Genomic DNA, 24221 nt, shown 5'->3' on the forward strand with positions numbered 1-24221 from the left:
AACCCGCTACATTTTTCCATTAGTAGCAAGGAATTTTCTATATGCACCATCCCACAGACAGGATAACACATACACCGGCATTTGATATACCAGTTGTGGTGCACTGGCTGGAACGAGAAATAGCCCAAAGGACCCACCGACGGGGATCGATCTCAGACCAACCGCGCATCAGGCGCTCTTTACCACTGGGATACGCCCCGCCTCCAAATGTTTGACATCCAGCCATTAATAAATTGTTCAAGAAAACAAACTTTTAACTTTTGCTCTTTCCACTGTGATAGGATATTCTATTCTACCTATCTGTAACGGGTGCAAAAGCCGCTATAGCCACGTGTGCAGCAATTGTAGCGGGAGGGTCTAAACTGTGGAAAGCGAAATTTATAGGGGGGGGGGGGGGGGGGAGAGGGAGGGTTAGGTCGTGCTGCCACGAAAAATGCATTGAAAAAATAAAAACAAAAAGAAAAGGAGAAAATGTGGTCGAGCAGGTTTTAACAGCCCAAACCCTCCTTCTTCAGACACGCCTGCGATGACCCAACAAAGTCATCAAACAGTGCGGATACTATTTGCTATGAATACAACAGAACATTTTTTCCTGCTAACCTAGATTATTTCTTGTTCCAGCCAGTGCACCGAGACTGGTATATCACAGACTGTAGTATGTACTACCATTTCTGTGGGATGGTGCATATAAAAGAACCCTTGCTGCTAATCGAAAGAGTAGCCCATTAAGTGATGACAGCGGGTTTCCTCTCTCAATATCTGTGTGGTCCTTAACCATATCCGACGCCATATAACCGTAAATAAAATGTGTTGAGTGCGTCATTAAATAAAACATCTTTCCTTTGCTAACCTAGACATTACTTAAAACGTTTTGTTTTTGCTTTTTTTCAATACTAAGTTTTTTCACAAATAAGCAAATTCAACGTGTATCTGGCCATCCAGATGCAAAACAAAAAAACGTACATGCGCTGAAAACAAGGGTCCCCAGTTTCAAAGCTAGTGTACATTATCCTAGTCCCACTTCAGCTTTTGTCTGCGGCCAAATCTGGTCACTTGTGTACAATGGTCCTTTTTAGCACCCTTAGAGCCCTTGGCGTAACCAGGATTATATGGGGAGGGGGGTGGGGGTTGGGGGTCACCAACACTCTTTTATATGTATTGTGGGGCGACAGGCAAACATGAAAGGTGTTTGGAATAAAATGTGTAACTGGGTGGGGGGTGGGGGGGGATTAGGGGGGACTGCCCCGACAATTTTCTATGTGCATGGGTTTTGGCACAGAAAATGAGGTAACAAAAAATTTATTCCATTAGGTTTTTTTTTTTAATTTGTTCTCATTAAAAAAAAAGAAGAGTAGTTTTTGGATCCCCCCCCCCCCCCCCCCCCCCCCCACAAAACGAACACTGTACCCTTTACTTATGTCAAGAAGATAAAGAAGTAACAAGAACACAAGGTTCAACATGTTTATTTGAATACATCTCTTTAGTGTCAAATATTTATATGTACCCTAATGTTCCCTGTGTTTTAAGTACTGTGACATTATCATACAATGAGGGCAGGATTTAGCTCAGTCAGTTGAGTGGTCGCTTGAGGTGCTTGCATTGCAGGATCGAACCACCTAGGAGGATCCATTCAAATGACTGGGGGTTTTCTTGTTCCAACCAGTGCACCACAACTGGTCAAAGCCAATGGTATGTGCTTTCCTGTGTAGGAAAGTGCATATAAAAGATCCCTTGCTGCATTAGGAACAAATGTATCAGGTTTCCTCTGATGACTAAGTGTCAGAATTACCAAATGTTTGACATCCAATAGCCGATGATTAATTAAATCAATGTGCTCTAGTGGTCTCATCAAACAAACCAAACAAACAAACAGACTTATTAAACAATGAGGACAGTCTCAATCTGTCAGTGTAATAATTTCCTTTCCCTCCCCCCGCCCCCCCAGTCACAGTTTAAAAGAGTTTGTGAAGGCATGAACTAAACATCCAAACAAATGTTGCTTTTACTATGAGCAGATTCTCAAACTATAGAAACATGAGATTTCATTAAAATTCTTCAGAACCAAAGTAAATAATCAACTGAACTGCACCATTGGCTTTTACCATCATCAAATAAAGAATTTAACCGTTTTGTAGCCCATTTCGTTTTAGTTGTACAATGTATTGTAATTTTGAACCTTATTTATCTCCATAAAATAGGCCATGGGAACCACATCTGAAGAGAGGGTGGATGCAAAATCTTCAGTAGAGGGAAACACAGTCTCTAGTGGTAGAAGCACAAGCCAGTTTTTTTTATCTTTATATGGAAGACAAAACCCCCATATATTTTCGTCCTTAAGTGAGTAAGGGAGGGGTAGGGGCACAGGCCCATCCCCCAGTTCCTAAGGACTGACTGAATGTTAGTCACATTTTGCACCTGAAACATTAGGTAAGATTAACTGTTTATCTTTTCTTTGTTGCCATCATTAAAAATGTAGTTTTTTCTCAAAATGTCATTCTGTGCAACCAAAGTCATCACCACATAGACATTCATTTACCACCTTTCAAAATTCAAATTACTGACCACCAAAAGTTCAACAGTAACTGTTGAGGTGCCAACATTAATCTGAATTTGTTTTTCATTAGCAACATTTTAGATTCATGAAGTGATCTCTAAAACTTGCAAAGTGAATTGCAACACAAGTTTGAACAAAATGTTCCTTGTAATAAAGATATGACAAACTTAAAATGAAAAAAAAAAAATGAAATGAATGTAATATTGATAATGACAGCTGTATACTTGACTCAGCATCACATGTTGAACTGGATTCCTCAGCATAAACTGCCTGTCTTAACTGTGACTGTTCACTGAATATAAATTCAAATCAGTCCCATTTGTTTTTTGACCAGATCTGTAAACACTTGACATGAGAAAGTACCCCGAGAGCTGGTTTACACTGTACATGATGGCAATCACTTTTACATTAGTCGCTGTCCTCTTCACCAGATCCAACTCCTGAACCACGAGGAGACTCTCCCCCGGACTCTCTCGGAGAACCTCCCCCAGACCCGGCAGGAGAACCTCCCCCAGACCCTGCAGGAGAACCTCCCCCAGACCCTGCAGGAGAACCTCCCCCAGACCCTGCAGGAGACCCTCCCCCAGACCCTGCAGGAGAACCTCCCCCAGACCCTGCAGGAGACCCTCCCCCAGATCTAGCAGGAGAACTTCCACCAGATCTTGCAGGAGACCCTCCACCAGATCCTCTCGGAGACTCTCCCCCCGACTCCCTGGCAGAGCCAGCCCCTGAACGCACGCTTCCTTCGTTGTCACTTCCTGGTTTCCCTGCATTGGACTCTGATTCCGATTTCGCGGGTGACCGTGATCGTGATCTGGATCGAGAACGGCTCCTTGATCGAGACTCCGAGCCACTTCTTTTATCGGACTCTGACCCTGACCCTCGAGATCTTCTGTTGCCACCCGATTCCTCTCCTGACCCAGCTTTCCTCGAAGCCTGACCTTCGCTCTCGCTTCCAGATGACAATATCCGTCTCCTCTTGCCAACACCTCCTTCCTCATGGTCACTACCACTGAAAAAAATAAACCAGAAGCATATTTATAGATAAAACTGGCCTCTCAGACAACAGATCCGTTGATATACTAATCTGAACGAACAAAACCATAATACATGAACATGGCCGTATCTTAGCACAATGCAGTTGAATAGGCACTTGGCAAAACAGTGGTTGATTCTATAAATCTCTATCTAGTGTCTCGTCTATAGGAAGACAGCCACTCCTGAGGAGATCCCTTACTGGGGATTACATCCCTCTTGCACCTGTAATTCATTATATCCGGGATGTGATACCCATTTTGAAATAAAAGCTGAAATGATCTTTAAATACCTAAAAACTCTTTGCTACAGTCAAATAAAGTTAATTTTTCAGCATTTCAGATCAAATACAGACTACTTTGTGCCAACAATTTTCGGTAAAAAACCCACTTGATCTATCAAGGGAAATAAACCCTGCATCCACTGGCTCATAGCAAACACACGACGACTAAGATACATCCCACCCACATTGTAAAAGGCTTTGACCAAGCAAACGTTCTGAGAGTACCGCTAAAGCAATCTTCTGATTTCAAGGGCCATAACTCTGTGAACAATGGGTAAATCACCACAAAAGTTAAACTTCATCTGTAACAGTACATGATAAAGCTATAAACAAAATTCCATCTCAATACTTTCAGGCATTGCAACAAAAATAAAAAGTCCAGAAAACATATTTTCATATCTTGTAAGTCAAGGTCCATAACTGTGAAAATTGGGTAAATTGCCATGAACCTGATCTGTAACAGAACATAATAAAGCTGTACACAAAATTTCAGCTCTGTATCTCAAGGAATTGTGAAAAAAACACCCCAACATCCAGATATATGTGGGACAGACAGATGAACAGAAGGACGGAGATGAAACCGTAGTCCACTCTGGTTGAACTGGTAGGGGATTTAAAAATAAATAAATCTAAATATTAAATTTAAGCATAAATGTTAACTAAGCAGAATGAAATAACTCTTCTTTCAGTCTTCGGTATAGAATATTTCAATGTAGGTAGTCACGGACCAAGATGAAACCTATAGTCCACTCTGGTTGGACCGGTAGGGGACTAAAAACCAGTTACAAGGAATACTCACGCCACATCAATTTTCAGAGTCTCGTCCCCTCCGGACTCGGACCCTTCACTGGACGACAGAATGGCCTTCGACTTTATCTTGCTCCTCTGTTTGGCGGTCAGCCCATCGTCGTCAGCTATCTCCTTCCTCCTCTTGTCCTTCTGTTTACGACGTTTACGTCCTCGGCCACCCTCGTCATCGCTGTCATCACGGTCTCGTTTGGACCTGTCAAAGTAAGACATATGTCATATGTTAAACAAGCATTCTGAGAGTACTGCTAAAGCAATACATGTCCAAATTTTCATATATCCTAAGTTCGTGGGTCATAACTGTGAAAAATGGGTAAATCGTCATGAAAGTCAAACTTGATGTACAACATAACATGATAAAGCTATATACACAATTTTAGCTTGAGGAATTGCAAAAACTATATGTGGAACAGAGAGAGAGAGAGAGAGAGAGAGAGAGAGAGATATCCCGCTGCTACCACATAATATATTCCTACAAAAAAAACAAAAAGCAGCAAGGGATCTTCTATATGCACCTCTGCATAGACAGGACAGTACACACCACAGCCTTTGATGTACCAGTTGTGTGGCACTGACTGTGATGGTAAAAACCCAGAGTCCATCAAGGGGGGATTGATCATTAAACCCATTACACCTGAGGTCTGCATTCTACCACTGAGCTACATGTGTATCCTACACCCTCACCCATGTAGTATTTACATTCTACCACTGAGCTACATGTGTATCCTACACCCTCACCCATGTAGTATTTACATTCTACCACTGAGCTACATGTGTATCCTACACCCTCACCCATGTAATATTTACATTTTTTTGTATTTTTATGAATACTTAACCTGACCTCTAATTAATGGCATTTTCCTCCCATTCCAAATTATTGGAGCCACTGTCTGTCTGCTGTCTGTGTTCACCAGCTATATATTATTTGAAATGTATAATGTAGGGAAAGGACTTTATATAGGCTGTGTCTGTTGACCAATCCCAACTGTTAAAACTATTAACAGAAACAACTATTGTTTAAGCTGGCCTCGGTGGTGTAGTGGTTATGCCATCGGACTTCTGGTTGGTAGGTACTGGGTTCGTATCCCACCTGAAGCAATGGGGGCATTTTTCATGTCAGTACCGGCTCCAAACCAGAGCGAGTGCACTGCTAGGCTCAATGGGTAGGTGTAAGGCCACATACACTGAGTTTCACACACTTCACGGGTGCGATTATGGGTGTCTCCTGAGTGTATGACCCCACATGGGGGATGATTACCCGGCATGCACTGCAGGTTCTGTGTACCCTGGGCTCAGGTGATACCGAGATAGCTCAACTGACAGCAAGCGTGGAGCACGGACCTGTCAAATAGTCCCATACCAAAATGGAAATACTGCGGCTTCACCATTCATCGCATCATCATCATTGTTTCTGTGTTAAATGTTTGTGGCGTTTTTAAAAAACCCAACCCAAAACGCAACAAAAACAACAAACAAACAAACTATTGTCTAAACAAATCGTCCTACCTTCGTTTTGTCATCTTCTTCTTCCTGTTTTCGCGATCATCGTCGGCGTCCATCTCAGATCCACTCGATCCCTTCTTCTTCTTCCTCTTTCTGCGAGGAGCTTCGTCCGAGCTATTTTCAGACATTATCTCCCCGTCGTCAGCCCGTCGACTACGCTGTAACGACACACGGAACATTTTACACTATGTCAGTCGAAGATACCGACATTAAAGCTAGGTTCACATAAGCCCATAACACTGTAGTAAAATGGAGGTGTCTATAAAGATGCAAGAAGAAGGGAATGCTTTATTTAATGACACACTCGCCGGGCTAGCTCTGCGACTCGACAAATCCACCAGTTGCGGATTTTAAGAACCACTGACAAACTTTATTTTAATTTAGTGAAAAAAATTAATGCTACGATTGATATTTTGTTTAAAAATAAATACATATGTAACATATGCTTTGTATTTTTTAGATAATTTGGGGAACAATTTTCTGATCACCCAGAGCTAACCTTGACTCAACACATTTTAATTATGGATCATGAAGAAAAAGAGAGATGAAACCGCTATATTTGTCTATTAGTAGCCAGGGATCTTTTATATGCACCATCCCACAGACAGGATAGCACATAGCACGGCCTTTGGTATATCAGTCGTGGTGCACTGGCTAGAGCAAGAAATAACCCAATAGGCCCACCGACGGGAATCGATCCTAGACTGACGGCTCATCAAGCGAGCGTTTTACCACTGGACTACGTCCCGCCTTCAAACGGATTATGAAGTTACTCATGTTCAATGCTTACATTTTATACTAGTGTGCTAGTAATTTAGTAATTTGAAAAAATGGATATATATTACACAGTCTTCTTACACACCCATTGATGAGAAGACCATGCGTTATTTTTGGTTACACATGTTAATACATATACATGTGTTAGTATGTACATGTGTTAATAATTTCAAGACACACAACTGGCTGCTCCTAGGTGATGACCAGATCACAAATGCCATACATCCAGTGAAAAACTACACAATGGAAATCGATTAGACTGTGATGTATAGTTAACCTGACATTCATGAGTCTGTGACGTGTAAGTCAGCTACAAGTGCAATGGCTGTAAATAACTTTTAGTCTAAAAAGATTTAAAAATTTGCTGAGAACCTGGTTTTTGAGGATATTAAAAAAAATTGAATAATACATTCGTGTCGGTTAGATACCAATGTATCAAACTCAATTTCACTCATTAGATACATTTTAAAACAACTCGTTGTGAGATAAATGATATCTAACGGCCACTCATGTATTATTTTCTATATATAACACAGGCTTATGTGAACCTAGCATAACTGGTGAGCCAATAAATGCAAAATATCACAACCCACTCCCCACATTCTAGTTCCAGCAATTATATGCCGGTGAGAAATAGGTTTTTCAGCATGACATGTATCTATGTGTATAATGAGAGCATGACGTAGCTGATGTTTAAAGATTAAAAAGTAGATAATACCTTGTCTCACTCTGAATAGAGTTTTATTTTAGACAATTTTCAGATATTTTATTTATTTTTAAGGAGCTAATGCATATCAGTTTATTAACAAAATACTAATTAAAACTGTTCAGCCATCTATCTATCATTAATAACCGGCCTCGGTGGTGTATTAGCTAAGCAATCAGGTTCGTGTCCCGGTACCGGCTCCCACCCACAGTGAAGGAATAAAATGTTTTATTTAACGACGCACTCAACACATTTTATTTACGGTTATATGGCATCAGACATATGGTTAAGGACCAGACAGGTATTGAGAGAGGAAACCCGCTGTTGCCACTTCATGGGCTACTCTTTTCGATTAACAGCAAGGGATCTTTTATATGCACCATCCCACAAACAGGATACTACATACCACGGCCTTTGTTACACCAGTTGGGGAATGATGCCGATTATCGGAGTCTAGAAACAGGTAATAAAACCGTTATCTATTTCAAGTTAATGAATATAACCGTACCCCTTTAGATTTCTTTGGTTTCTCTTCCATTTCTGGCATCACAGAGATCTTTTTGGCCTTCTCCACGAACACCGCTCTTTGCTCCAGCATCTTCTTTTCTAGTTCTTCCTTCTGCTTCTGTTTCTCTTCCTGAGAACAAGCAAGTCATTTCATAGACACTTATTTTAATCAGGAATTCAGATATAGATTTTCAACCATTATTAAGACAGCTACAACTTAAAACTAGTGCTAGACATACTATATTCATGAATTACCTATATAAAACTAGTGCTAGACATACTATATTCATGAATTACCTATATAAAACTAGTGCTAGACATACTATATTCATGAATTACCTATATAAAACTAGTGCTAGACATACTATATTCATGAATTACCTATATAAAACTAGTGCTAGACATACTATATTCATGAATTACCTATATAAAACTAGTGCTAGACATACTATATTCATGAATTACCTATATAAAACTAGTGCTAGACATACTATATTCATGAATTACCTATATAAAACTAGTGCTAGACATACTATATTCATGAATTACCTATATAAAACTAGTGCTAGACATACTATATTCATGAATTACCTATATAAAACTAGTGCTAGACATACTATATTCATGAATTACCTATATAAAACTAGTGCTAGACATACTATATTCATGAATTACCTATATAAAAGTAGTCATCATCAGATAAAACAACCAAAATTTCCATCTTTTTAAAACCCAAATACAGATGATCTTTTAAAAAACCCACAAGCCAGTGACACGAAATTAAATAAAAAACACAAAAAACCCACTGCTCTTATATACTTGCATAGTAAGAGCAACTGGGATCACCCACACACCTGAATAAGCATCTGCTTTTGTTTCAAAGCTTCTCGTTCTTCCCCCTGTCGTTTCTTCATCTCTCGTTCCTCTTCGTCTATCTTCCGTGCTCTTGCCACATGATAATGGGCCTGACTGAGCAAATCGGAACATTGTCTGCAAAACATTAAAAATGTTAAGTATTCTACTGCAAAACAAAATTCAGTTACGTTAAAACTTAAAGTTTGTGTTGTTTCATGACACCACTAGAGCACACAGATTTATTAATCATTGGCTATTGGATGTCAAACATTTGGTAATTTTTGTACATATAGTCTTAGAGAGGAAAGCATCTACATTTTTCCATTAGTAGCATGGGATCTTTTATATGCACCTTTTCAGACAGGATAGCACATACCACAGCCTTTGATATACCAGTCATTGTGCACTGGCTGGAACAAGAAATAGTGCAACAGTCCACCGATTGACCCTAGACTGACTGTGCATCAGACGAGCACTTTAACACTGAGCTATGTTCCACCCCTCCGTAAACAGATACCATTACGGCATCCAACCACTGTTGCAGCCAGTCAGCATCATGTATGTGAGAAATTTAGTTCCAATGAACAGAGTGCTGTTTCAATTTATTTTTGGAGTCGGAACTGATTTGAATGTTGTGTTATGCAATGTTAAAAGCGGGGTGGTGGATAGCTCCCATAATTACGGGGTAAAACAGCATTGATTCCAGCATCTCGTACTGAATAGCTGACCATGTAGTATGTTGCCTGTACTGGGTTTGCTGTGGTTTAATGAGAGGGTTATTTCCAGACCCCTACAATGAAACCTTTCCAAACCAGACCCTCTGATAACCGAACTTCCCTCAAAAATTAATGCTTTTTTTCAGCCATTTTTAAATATCTGTACAGAAGATAACCTATCTAACCAGGATACCTCTTAAAACCAGACTTTTTACTTGGTCACACAGATGTTGGTTTAGAGTAGTTTTTCGCCGTATTTTAAACTTAACATGTAGGTGGCGAATTTCTTTCAAGGTAAAAAATGAAATACTTGTTTTGGTCTGGTTTTAGTTACCAAGCTAATACAGAACATCATCCTACCAGATTTCAACAACATTCTACAACAACAATATAGTTCTAAAGTCAACATGACTTAAATGTATACTATCACCTATCAGATCACGTTGCAGTCATTTACATTAAAATGATAAAATTTTACAAAGCAGTTATAAGGTGAACTGGAAAGGATTGTTTGCAGTGACCATCATTTTCTTTTAAATAGCCTGGCACTGATCATAGAGCACCAAACATATACAGAAATAATGATTAAAAACAAAAAAAACTCACAAAAATATCAAAATTTGAATAAAAATTGTAAATAAAGTATAAATTAAAATGACCTTCCTTCAGCTGACGCCTGGTTCAGATCAAACTTCATGCGATCACCAAACTGCCCCAAGTAACTGAAATATCTACAAAAAAAAAAAAAAATACAACAATGTTACAGATAACAATTTACTCAAAATACTATCTATGCATGTAAGTGGTGAGCTGTAAACAATGGAATTAGTTGGAAACTTTACATGTGTAAGGTAGCCAAATGCAACAAATGTCCCGTTTGGGCAACTTAAATATTAAAAAATAATGGCGTTAGTCGCACAAATAATATTATCTTTTTATAACATATGAGCCACTATTAATATTTGTATTCCACCTTAAAATCTTGCTCGTGATTTGCTTACCTTAATTTGCCAACATCCATTATTATTTTTTGGGCCACCATATTTTTTTGCCAGTTTCGAACCATGTAATGAGTACAGTCTTTAGATTTTTATTATCCCAACTTGTTTATACCTGATCAAGTTCCAGATCATGAACAGCACCAAGTATTCTCTAGATTACTCTTATTCGTAGCACTACACCAACCAAATAACATCTGGCTGGGTGACAGTTCGGAGTGATACAAACTTTTTAACAGCACAGTTAACACCACCAGTCCTGCCATTGGTGATAGATGTGACGGTGTTTGTTGTCAGAACAATTACATTTTATCCAGGCAATAAATGTATGCTGTTTTATTTGTTCTGTCAAGTAGACTTGAGCTTGAAACATGCATGGGGTATCTACATGTATAAAACTAATTACTACAATTTTGTATATTATTACGGGTGTTGGATACACATCCGGTTATATCGAATATGAGCCATAAAAGGTTCCACTTTCTTAAGGCGACCCCACATAATGCGAGTGCCGTGTACGAGAATAACCAAGAGTATGAATCAGGAAATATTCTATTTAACGACACAATCAACACATTTTAATTACAGTTATATGGCATCAGACATATGGTTAAGGACCACACAGATATTGAGAGGAAACCTGCTGTCGCCACTTCATGGGCTACTCTTTTTTCGATTAGCAGCAAGGGATCTTTTATATGCACCATCTTACAGACAGGATAGTACACACCATGGCCTTTGTTACACCAGTTGTGGAGCACTGGTTGGAATAAGAATAGCCCAATGGGTCCACCGACGGGAATCGATCCTAGGCTGACCGCACATCAAGCGAATGCTTTACCACTGGGCTATGTCCCACCCCTAAGTATGAATCAATGAATAGTTGATTGTGACAAGACAGAATTACAATTTCATTGTTTGCTATGCAATCGGCTTTTCTTGTACGAGGCATTTGTATAGCATAGTGCAGGCTTTAGTTAATACTTTGGAGGTGAGATTGTAGAATTCATATTTATGATACTTTAACCAGATACGGTAACGTTGTTGCCTATGGGATTTTAATTGGTATAGTACAAACATTAACATTTCATTTACCTGTGTGCCAGCTCCAGATCACGCACAGCACTGAGCACTGTCTTTAGATTACTCTTCTCATCCTTCAAGATGGACGTTGCCAACTTCTGTTGAACGAGGGAAATGTTGAAGAGGAGAACAGTGTCGTGGGGGGCAATGTGACGGGCCTGGAAATGAGGTGCAAACAAACACTTATTTTGTCTCTTACAGCTGCTCGTTATTAAAACCTCACTGACGTAAGTCTAGATTAATTTGTAAATTACTACAATAAGTGTGGAAATCGATCACACTGTAACCTTACATTCTGTGATGGGGTTTTAAAAAAATCAGACATTATAAGACGGCAACAAAACATGAAACCAAAAACTTACATCTTAAGGTAAATTAAGGTAAAATTTCCTCCTTACGCTCAACAAACACCTCCACATCCAAATATATTTTCTCTTTTTATGACTACTTAACCTGACCTGTCTATCTTTGCACATTTGACCCCTTTCCCAATGGGCTGGTCCGAATGTTCCAACATCCAATGACTGGCTATAATGTTCTAGTGTCATGGTTAACCTCTGCTAACCTCTTCCTTCTCTCTCCTTATACAAATGTACAGAAGTCAGATTATGTATGAAAAAAAATAAAAAAGTATATTAAAAAAACCTGTATGATTAAGCACTCTACCTTCAGAAGAACTTCTTTGCATTCCTTGAGCTTGCCACATTTGAAGTATGCCCGAGCAAGGTAAACCATCACCTCCACGTGGTTGTGCATGAAGAACTTCTTGAGGGCATTCTCGTACTGTTAACACAAATCATCATGGTCAAGTCACAAATACGTTGTAGCAAGAGTCTATACCGAATACATAAAATTACATGCTAAAATCACAAGATTCCAAGGTAAACACAGTATTGAGTCAATTGTTATTCAAAAAGAACATGACTATGAATGTATCTTTTCTAAATTTGTGGGGGAAGGTCCTAACATAGGCATGTGCCTGTCGACCAATACTTACCACCATGTAAAAGAAGGAATAAATATTGTTTAAAACAAGAGCATTCATAACTGGGGTTTTTTAAAACCCAAAAAGCAAATATATTTCTACCATCAGACATATACAAGTAAGCCGTTGAACTGAAATGCTATAAATTTAGAGAATCTGACCAGATTAGTGGAAGTACAGGGCTCCCAGTTTGACCTAAAACTTGTCCATCGAAATGCGTGTAAATACATTACATATATGATGCTTAAACACTGTTTATAAAAAAAAACCCAGGCTTTGTAAATAGGGCCTAAAAAAATATTATGTTTCCGGTTTCCCGACCTACCATCATTTTATGCAGCGATGCTGAAATGTTTTAAAGCCAGAACAACACAATTAAATTTTTTTATTGTTTTTTTAAATCATGATCCCTCATATTCTGCAATCAGCAAACAAGATTCGAAACACTACGTCCGATTACGGTTTTATTTGATTTTTAAAAAAAGAAAAAAAAAGTTCCTACCTCCCCCATTTTTTTCAAGGATGAAACCTGAAACACACATATTTTGTTTTAGGCCAAGGGCCAATTAAGTATATCCTAGAGTGGCCAAAATCATCAAACCACATAAACCCTACTTACCATCTGAACAGCCCCGACATACTGCTTCTGTTCCACATAGATGTGTGCTATGTTGAGCCACACATCACAGAAGTCTGCCGTGGCTTCCCTCACCTGGGCAAAAACATCTCTCGCTTCGTTAATACAACCCTTGTGTGCCAACACACATCCTGAAAAATTAAAAAGAAATAATTAAGCCTCTGTAAACACATCTCTCGCTTTGTTAATACAACCCTTGTGTGCCAACACACATCCTGAAAAATTAAAAAGAAATAATTAAGACTCTGTAAACACATCTCTCGCTTCATTAATACATGTACAACCCTTGTGAACCAACACACATACTGAAAAATAAAGAACGAGTCATTAGTCATCAGTTTCTGTAAGTGCTACAAGTATATGCCAGATTTTAAGGCCACCTGATTAATATCAATTTATTAAATTTGTCATCTTGGCTGTATGTCTTTGTATTTGAAAAATGTAGGGAGAGGCCTTAATATAGGCTCATGGCTGTAGGCCGATCACAAAACCACATATTTAATGGTTAATAAATATTGTTTAAACCAAATCCGACTCTCTAGAAAGTAGCTAGAAAAAATATATTGTTAATTTATTCTTCCAGTCTTTGATTATGCTGACATAATTTGGGATAACTGTAACCTTTATCCATCCAATATTCAGCTTGATGCTTTACGCATCTGTTGGGCTGTTCGTGAGACATCTCACCAATCGCTGAACAAAGAAACAGGACTTATAACACTAGCTGAGAGGAGAAGTCACAAAGTATGTATGATGTACAGAATATGTAATGGTCTCTCTCCTTTTAAATATCAACACATTAATATATGGCGATCCCAACTTAACACTACAGGAAAACAGTCTCATCTGCAAAGCAATTCACACTTTCATTGTTGAAAGCAAATGTTTGACTGATAAAACCGTTCACCTTCTCCTTTATTCTTCTTGTCTTTCTGTTCTAATCTATATACAAATATTAATATTTTGACAGGTTAAATATACAATAGTTTTACATTCTTCAACACTAAATGCATATATTGTACTTTCTAAAATGTCCATGTTGACCAGCTAATATTTCACTTGTATAATGTAGGGAAAGGTCTTTATATAGGCTATGCCTGTTGACCAATCCCATCCGTTAATATAAACAGAAATAAATATTGTTTAAAGCAAACCCGACTAGTAGGAGATTTCCTATGAATAAAATCTGGAACTTTCATTCAGTTCAATTCAAGTTACTTTTGTGTTCTAGGTTCAAATATGGTCTCCTGAGCACACAACATTACATAGCTATATAGCTGAAAGTAAGAGATTTGAGTTGAACTAACTTATTATTCTGATCTTACTGCCCCATATAAGGTTAGCTTCAACAATAGGATCATTACTATCATATTTTTTCTCGACTATCCCATTCTGTTCTATCTACTCTCTACCTTTTATTACTATATATTAAAAAATATTAATTATGTTAAATATTTTGTGCCATTGAACATTGTTATTATGCTTTAGATATATATGATTATGAATATTGTCTGATGTCCATCTTGTTTAGGAGAGCACTTATATAGGCTCTGCCTGTTGTGCAATCATTTTGATTCTTTTTTGATCAATAAAATATCTCAAAACAAAACAACATTACAAAATGTAGAGAAATAATAATATAAGCCAAACCCAATTATTAATTTTCTAGTCCAAAACTATTTCACAATACATAATTATACTGAATGACATATTTTTAAGCAGAACCTACAACCAACATAAATTCTAAATTTTATTTTCAATTTTTTTTATCTTTTTTTAAAACAGGATTATCAATTTTAATGCTACCTTCAATGACAATGAATTTGAAGAATTTCTAAAAGATCAAAGGAGAGGCCACAAATCTTACAATCACGTATACCACAGTTGATATGAGGTCAGCTTGACTGTTACTCAGGATGATGACATAGTAATGATGATGATTAGGATACAGACACTGCACATTCTCTTTGTAGTGTGAGCTGGGACTAATTAGCTGTGTATACCCTGGGAACACAACCAATCAAAGATCTGTGTAACACCATCAAAAGATTCTAACAGTATTTAGGATTATGAAGGATCAAAGAAGACAGGTTTTTTTGTTGTTGTTTTTTTTTTTAAGGGGAGGGGGGAGGAGAAAAAAAGTTAAAAAAAGAACAGAAAAAAGAACAACAAAAAATTGGTTGCAAATACACATACATCTAGTTTAAACAATATTTATTTCACAAAAGAAATGGATTGGTAAACAGGCCATTGGCCTATATTAATGCCTCTCCACACATACTTTGTTACATACAATTTATAACATACACATATCAGTTGACATGTTCTTCAGAGAATGAAATACAATTACATAATTTGCACTAAATCATAAAAACAAGTCTAAAAGACTATGAAATTAGTATACTTGTCCATGCGTACACATACCCACGTACATAAATATACCCGATTTTCGAAGATTAACTTACATCAGTGATTCTCGCCCACCGCACAGCAGCCAAACTTGCAAATGACAATGTGATGTAGGATAAATGGCTTTAAGAAATTACACATACATCTAATTATTAATCCTAAGTTGTTTCAATATTATTAGTAGAGAATATTATTAAAGGTCTTATTAATGTTGTCTTGTTCATTTCTATTAATGTTTAACACTTGGGATTAGCCAATAGGCTAGTATTTGAAGACCTTTCCCCACAATATATATAATTTTAAAAGTAATATATTGTTAAGTCAACATTGGCAGCAGAGTCAATTATACAAAGAAGGTTCTTATTTAACATGTTCAGATATGCTTTCAATAATATATTTAATTGTTTGTGTCTAAAACTATACAAGAAATGTAATTTATACTATGTCTTGATTGCACATATTAAATGAATACAACCTCAACCACCCATTTCCCACAAAAACCTTTGATGAATGTCTACCTTGTGATGGAGATAAAAATGCTTTTCCAAATCTTACATAGTAATCTTATATTTTAGGTAATATTTTTTCTAGAATTAAACCAGTTAACAGAAAAAAATATATATATACAAAATTGTCCAATTGGACAGAAATTATAATTATAATTTTTATTACATTAAAGTAATTGTTAGGTAATTAACATTTAAACCACTGATTGCAGAATAATGGAAGTAATTAAGTCATGTGATCTGGCAAAACCAATCAGGTGTTGGAGATAACTGAGTTATCATGTGATTCAATTATCCAATCAGAGATAAGCCCTGTTGTTTTAATCCTCTACCACAGATATTAAAAGAGGGGTAATGTGGGCTGGAAGCAACATCTACATTTTATTCCTTTGATGCCAGAGAGCAGTAGATATTGTTTACAACAAAAGTGCTACTTTCCTTCCATCTCGAGATGTACGGTGGTAATATATTCCCAGCAGTTTGTGAAACGTCACCAGTGCATTATGCAGAATCTGCCCATTTACAGATGTACAGGGCATGGGATGGTTCCTACTTCGCGGTACCAGCAAACAACACAGTCAGTAATATAGGTAAGTGATCATCATTAGTGTTTCTTACTGTTTTTACATAAGAATATAATTGTTATTTAGAAATATGTATCAAACTGTTAAATGTCCAAGTTCATCTAAACATGTGAAAATGTTCATAAATGTTTGTAATCCAGTGAATTCTTGTTCTTATGTGTCCTGATGTTTACAGAAGAGCAGGACAGTGAAATGCTCTAGAAAATGTACGATACTGTGTTTCTGAATACACCTTTTAGGAAGGAAGGAAATGTTTTATTTAACAACGCACTCAATAAATTTTATTTATGGTTATATGGCGTCAGACATACAGTTAAGGACCACACAGATATTGAGGGAGGAAACCCGCAACCACCACTTCATGGGCTACTCTTTTTGATTAGCAGCAAGGGATCTTTTATATGCACCATCCCAGACATATGATGGCCTTTGTTACACAAGTTGGAGCACTGGCTGGAACAAGAAATAGCCCAATGGGTTCACCAACGGGAATCGATCCTAGATCGATCATGCATCAGACAAGCGCTGTACCACTGAGCTACATCCCACTCCGTACCTGGAATAGACGTTTTAGGAATGCATCCTACAGAGTAGTTAGAATAATTGACCATTCAGAACTGGTCATAAAACAAATATGCTTTTACATACTTATCCTGCTATCACTATATACACATGTACATTGGCAACATATGATGACTAGTTAAATTTCTCTGTTTTCGGTCACTAACCAAAACTAAGAGTATTTTAGACTAAATTTTCAATAAGATACTCTTAAAATCATTTGTTTCAGTATAGCATACACAAATAACGTTTTGTGTCATGATAAAGATACAAAACTTATATATTTATTTATGAATTAATGTTTAGAAATGTTTTTTTGAATCCGACAAAGAATGACACGTACATCAGCCCCAGCCATTTATTGTGATAAAACAAATATTACACTTGTGTCCATTAGATGCAATTTATCTTACAACTTGTGGTTTCAAATCATATCCAAAGAGCAAAAGTGAAGTATTTTATTTCTTACACATCCTCAACTCCCCCCAGGTTAAGACGAAGTTTACACTTATTTTCCATCTAGAACTTGATAACTATGCTTGCAATCAGTTTTATACTAATTTATACATAAAGAGCAATCAATTTTGATCCAGCTTGAATGGTGTAATTTAGTGACTGGTTCTTTATTGTAAAGTAGTGATCTCCAAAATATGTTGGAGATGAAAATATCTACAATGGGTATCTCTCATATGGGTGTGTAAGAAAATAAAATTGCTTAAATAAAAAATAAAAATTGAAGAAATGTTTTAGTAAATTAAAGCATACATTTTTGTACATACTTATAATTTAGGTTGTAAAATTAAATGTATTTTGTTTCCATAACTGAACTACTAAATTCTTTGTGGTTATGACATCTGAATATAAATGTTATTAAATCTAATTTAGTAATATGGGTTTTAAATTAGCATTATAAGCAATTTGTTTTGTTTTATATATTTCATATAAACACCCCAAATAACATGTATCAATAATTTAATTCATTCAACAAGCTAATTATACATAATTAAATATCTTTGCTATTGCTCATAGGCTATTAGCTGCACTTAAAATATAACTTCAATTAATTTTATAAACAAACAAAACAATGTCAGTGTCATGTGAAATCATTCATTAATTTTGAAAAATTCTAATATATTTTGTTTTGTTAACATGATTTGAGATAAAATTTTGATCAAGGTAAGTAACAAGAATTCCACAAAATTAAATCTCATCTAGACCAATCATAAACATATTTAGTATTGTCACACATGTAGTTGCATCCAGAAGTTAAAATATAAAAGATATTTATATTATTTTTTTCTTCATTTTGTCCAAATCTTTAAAATTAAGTAACAAGTAAGCTTTTAAAAATTTTATGATTTTTATTCCATTCAGCATATATATTCCAAAGGTAATGCAAAAAACCCAGAAAATAATTATTTTTGAGAATTGTCATATTTAATTTTTAATTGATTTAATTTAATTATAATGCATGTCTCACTAAATAAAGATTTTTAAGAACTTGTAATACAGTAACTTAATTTGGAACATGCAATGACTGTAATAAATATAACAATAACATTACAAACATTCAACATTCAAACTAATGAAAATACCATGAACCTGAAGGATTACATATCTATGGAAGAATCTTAAATATGACTGAATATGATTTTACAGTTTCTGTATTTTATGGTTTAATACAAACTTAATAAACGAATTTTTCTGTTTCAGGTCAACTACATGTAGATCCAAGTGCAATTTCCTCCAACATGAAGATAAACCCAGCCACAGACAAGAAGAAAACAAGACCATGTAAGTACACAAATTGTTTTCTTTTAAACACTAACGATGACATAAATATAGATTGTGTGATGTGCATATATATGTCTGCTACAAAAACAGGGTACAGCTGCAGAATGGTATTATTCAAAGAAAACATTTTTGATTATTATATTTCATGTAGAATTCCAATGTCCAGGTACCTATGTGAATAACATTTTATTAAATTTGTAAGAATTTGATATATAAAGGATTCGTCACAAGTGTTTTTTAATATGGAAAATATCAACCGAGTCTTATGTTAATCGGTATTTGTTGAGGTCGATAGTTTACATATTAAAAAACATGAGTAGCGAATTCTATTTATCCTATAATACTTCTAAAATAACATTTTAATTCAATTTTTAGTAAATCACGGTACTAAAGTTGCCACCATCGGCAATATGACGTCATAACGATTAGCACAAATTAGTTTGACGTCATGTATTTTAACTAAAGCTTTGAAAATGTTACGCTCAGATACACAGGTCTTTTATATATTTTTATATATGGAACCACGCTCTAGTATATTATGTAAGGGTATTCTTTAAAAATCATACTCTACTGTAACTTTATCCAAACATGTTTGTAGATTAACCAAACTTAGTGTCCATTTACATGGTTTGAAACTGGTTTGCTTTTGACCCCCACTTGCAATATAATAATTATTAATTCTAGCTTGTTATATTTGAATTGTATGCTGTTATAAATTATTTTAATATTTGTAAATCTACAGTGATACAATCACTTTTTCTCGTATTAAATCAAGTAATAAAAACCCTTTTCAACAGAAATAACAGAAATGATTACTGAATACTAAACTGATATACAATAATGCAAGTATGTGCACTATTTTATTTTCACAATAATTATGCCCAATATAAAATTATAATTGTGTAGAACACAAATATTTTCCATTTGTAAAAAGAGATTTTTATGTATACTGTAGTATTAGAATAATATCAGTTTTGTTGTAATAAATATTTTTGAATTGTGGGACTTGACGAAGTTTACCCTCTCAATCTTTATTTCAGTACAAAACATTAGCAACTTGCCAACAGTCCCCAGCAACCAGTTTGTGTCTCTACCACCAAACACCCAGATTCCAGGTCTGCATGCTTCAAACTTGTTTCAAGGTCAGCACTGATTTTCTGTTTTATTTTATTTATATGTAACCGTATACTTAGGTAAAGGATTAAGCTGAATAGCAAAGGAATCTTTTGTATACACTGTCCCAGACAGGACAGTACATACCACAACATTAGCTATAGTTGCTACAGACAATATTTTTAATACATTAAACAAGGTTCATAGCCTCAAAGACCAAACAAATTCAAAGACTTTTACCTGCCATTTTCAAAGACACATCAAAGACAACAGAATGTGATACAAATACCAATATGTTGCTATCCATGGCAAAAAAAAATCGAACTTTTTTTACATGCAGCATGACAGATTAAACCATGTAAGTGGAAAATATCAAGAACATGCAGCTGTAAAAGATATCATCATTGCTTTGGCTATGATTTGTGAGAATTTTATTACAATTTAAAGACTTAAAAGACCTAAAAATATTTGTTTCTAATTCAAAGACATTCAAGGAATTTAAAGATTGCTACAAACCCTGTTAAAATAGTATTCTCTATTTATTTATTTCATTTTAAATTATTATTATATTTAAAAAAAAATATCTTTAGTGCCATCTTTACTGTACTTCAAAAGATTTCAAATATCAACTATAACATCCACAATACATCTTCTCCTTTTAGGAATGACATCCAGTGCAGGGATGCCACAATTCTACCATCCAGGACCCAGTGAGTTTGCCCTGGCTCCAAGTGTTGACTATCCATTCACAGGACTGTTATCTCCATACAGCTCTAGACCAAGCATGTCGGTGCCTCTACCATCAACACCTGCAGACATACAAACCAACACCAGCCCCTTAACTCCAGTTGCAGAAAACAGATTCATCGATTCCTCCCCAGTGTTCAACACTCCGCTGCCATTTGAAACACTGATGAGCAACTTACAAGAACTGCTGGCTGCAGATCATCATGCCAAAAATGCAAAGAAAGCCACAGAAGCTGCTTGCACACAGTCCAGTGTTGGTCCAGCCTGCTTTTCAACACCCACTGAAGATGTCTGGCAAAAACAACACGACACAAGCTTCAACAGCAGTATCCACTCCAACACACCTGAAGCTGTTCCATATTCCAACAACCAGATGGTGCCAAACATATCTGTAACACCCTATCCCATTGGGTTTAACATGCCAGCCACTCAATATCCCACCAACTGGATCGTGCCTAACACATCTGCTATGGAATCAACAGCATATCCCACCAACCAGGTCGTGCCTAACATATTATCTTCAAGTTCGCCAAGTTCCTCTGAAGCTGAATATCCCACTGAGCAGGCTAGGATTGCCGCTCGCGAACATGCCCTGAAAGTGAAGTTCAGTCAGCTGGCCAAACACCAGACGATGAGTCCACAGGTGAAGGAGCTCTCTGACTTCCTGCAGACTCAGTGCGCGCAGATCGAGATGTACCGATTGCAGCAGCTGACGGAAACATCGTACCCACACCACAAGGAATGGCTGAATGGTCAGTGTGACTCGCAGCTTCACCAGCTGATGGACAGAGTAGAGGTGTCGCTACAGGTTCTCGAGAAGTGCGCCACAGACAACGGCAGACGCCATGACGGGAGCCGACGCAAGATCCCCGAGAGCGTGTCGCGAGTGTTCGAGGCGTGGTACCAGGCAAACGTGCACCACCCATACCCGACTGCCGAGATGTGTCTGCAACTCGCCGATACCACAGGGATGAAGGTGCAGCAGGTTCGCAAGTGGTTTTCCAACAAACGGTGTCGATCCAAGGTGTTGCAAAGAAGTATGGGAAAAAGCCTGGATGAAGGAGTGACTATTCAAATGCATTAACCAAGTAACTGATCTATTGATGGTGTCAAAAACAAAGAACTTGTGAAAATGTGTTATCTGAATCAACAGTGATTTCTTTTGATATGTAGTTTTGTATATATCATGTTTTAATGTAAAGTGCTACACTACACCTATAAACTATTTATACTTAAATCTAATGAGTGCTACATAATGTGCTATGAAAGCGATAATGTTTTGAATAAATGTTTTTGGAATGTTAAATAGTGTGGGCTTATTTTGTAAAATCTTCATGTAATTCTCCATGGATGCAAAAGGCTTGTTGCCTATGGAAAAGTTTCACCGTATCTCATCTTCTGTGACTTTTGTTGCAAACAGCATGCACACAACAGTAGTATACACAAATTTAACTATGTGTAATATGGTAGGGATCCTTGGTTGCAGTATATCTGACAAAAGCCATGTCCAGATAAAGATGTTAAGGTTAAGGACAGAATATCATTTCAACTTATTTTCGTGCTTATATCCAATTAAGGTTCAAGAACGCTGTCCTGGGCACACACCATAACTATCTGGGATGACTGTTAGTGGTTAGTAAGAAAGAAGAGGGTGCAGGGATCTTACACTTACTCGCTCTGGGTGGGAGCCAGTACTGGGCGGCAAACCCAGTACCTACCAGTCGTATGTCTGATGGCTTAACCACAACACCACCGAGGCCGGTGAGAAAATATCAATATTTTTACAAGAGTACAAACAATACTGTTTTGTTTTTGTCAGTACCCTTCTCGTCCTTCCTAAAAGCAGTCGAAGTCTACTTAAAAGTATAATTACATTTATCCTCCCCAGTGTTCTCGCTGGGTGAAAATTAAAGGAGGGCGGCCGGTTGGCACCACACCCTTCAAAAAACAAAAAAACAACAAAAAAACCCCACAAAAAAACAAATAAAAAAGGGGGGGGGGGGGTGTGTAGTTTGGTTACCATATTGTTGTGTGTTGGTAGACTTTGAGAAAAGACCTACTCCTTATTTTGTCTACAAAAAAAGTGCAAAGGGGTTTATAAAAAAACTTGTCTTTTAATTGAACCGAAAATTATATCGGTCTGACATTCACGGGCAGTTCCGGTTTTGCTGGACCGATCAAAGTTTTAATATTATTATTTTAATAAAGATTTCAAGATATACGAAAAACAATAAAGATGTTTGTAAAGTGATCTCCTAATGTCAGATACATTTTTGTTATTTCAATCTTCATCGAATGAATCGATCGCTGTGATAAAATATTATCGGCAGCTGATAAAAAGTAGTTTTGTTTTTGTAAAGGCGGTGTATATATTATTTGGCATTCAAGATAAATGATTTTAATGATAAACACTACCACTTCCGTTGTTTTTATAAGCGTTCATATCCCCTCAAAATTAAAAGTTTACAATATTTTATAAAGAACTGCTGAATAAACAGAATAACAGAAAGTAAAAATCATCAGTTTCAACCAATTATATCTGTAACTGAGGACAAAATATCAAACGATAGTTAGTGGAAACAAAAGACTGAATGACCATTCTGATCACGTGACAAATTTGGCGCCAAATAAGAGGGGTTTTTTTCAATCGGAGATTGCCGAATCCGTAAAAAATAAAATGTTTTCATTGCTTACATAAAATATAACTTTTATTGTGTCTATCAAACATAGAAATGGATACAGATATTGGACAAAATAGAGGCTGTTAAAAATACTGTTAAATTACGTTACGGTAACTGTCGTAAATGTTTTGTCAATTGCTTTTTCGCACACAACGCGGCACGCGGCTCGTTTCCTTTGATGTCCAGTGTGCAGACTGATCGTTTTTTGTGTGGAAAAAAGTGCATTTGGAAATAGCGGAGATAGGTGCTGGAAAATAAAGAGGGGCGCTAAAAACATAAAGGAGGGCCGGAACGTGAAAGGAGGGCGGCAAAATGGAATAGCGGGGCGGGGCGGGGCGGCCCGCTTAAATGGAGCAGCGAGAACACTGCTCCCTGATGTA

General features: G+C 36.7%; 2 protein-coding genes across 2 annotated transcripts in view; one reads left to right on the top strand and one right to left on the bottom strand.

Annotated features, from left to right (window-relative positions):
- Nucleotides 1–1748: 1748 nt before the first annotated feature.
- The window catches only part of LOC121380891 (RNA polymerase-associated protein CTR9 homolog), a 40156-nt gene continuing 17683 nt past the window's right edge, over nt 1749–24221 (bottom strand). Inside the window, exons 16-24 of the mRNA XM_041509908.1 lie at nt 13429–13577; nt 12491–12607; nt 11837–11982; nt 10403–10474; nt 9027–9162; nt 8174–8302; nt 6186–6340; nt 4672–4875; nt 1749–3566 (exon numbers count right to left, since the gene is read on the bottom strand). Of these exons, the coding sequence (XP_041365842.1) occupies nt 2963–3566; nt 4672–4875; nt 6186–6340; nt 8174–8302; nt 9027–9162; nt 10403–10474; nt 11837–11982; nt 12491–12607; nt 13429–13577 (1712 nt within the window). The 3' untranslated portion in view covers nt 1749–2962. The remainder of the gene's footprint in view (nt 3567–4671; nt 4876–6185; nt 6341–8173; nt 8303–9026; nt 9163–10402; nt 10475–11836; nt 11983–12490; nt 12608–13428; nt 13578–24221) is intronic.
- Nucleotides 21011–22421, top strand: LOC121380892 (homeobox protein 4-like). Its single transcript, XM_041509909.1, has one exon. The coding sequence runs from the start codon at nt 21078–21080 to the stop codon at nt 22242–22244; it is 1167 nt and encodes a 388-aa protein (XP_041365843.1). The 5' UTR covers nt 21011–21077; the 3' UTR covers nt 22245–22421.

The sequence above is a fragment of the Gigantopelta aegis genome, chromosome 9 (genome assembly GCF_016097555.1).
Source record: "Gigantopelta aegis isolate Gae_Host chromosome 9, Gae_host_genome, whole genome shotgun sequence".
NCBI classification, from domain to species: domain Eukaryota; kingdom Metazoa; phylum Mollusca; class Gastropoda; order Neomphalida; family Peltospiridae; genus Gigantopelta; species Gigantopelta aegis.

Bases quoted from the DNA above. Each gene is read 5' to 3' on its own strand.
- LOC121380892 (XM_041509909.1), top strand. From the start codon at position 21,078: ATGACATCCAGTGCAGGGATGCCACAATTCTACCATCCAGGACCCAGT.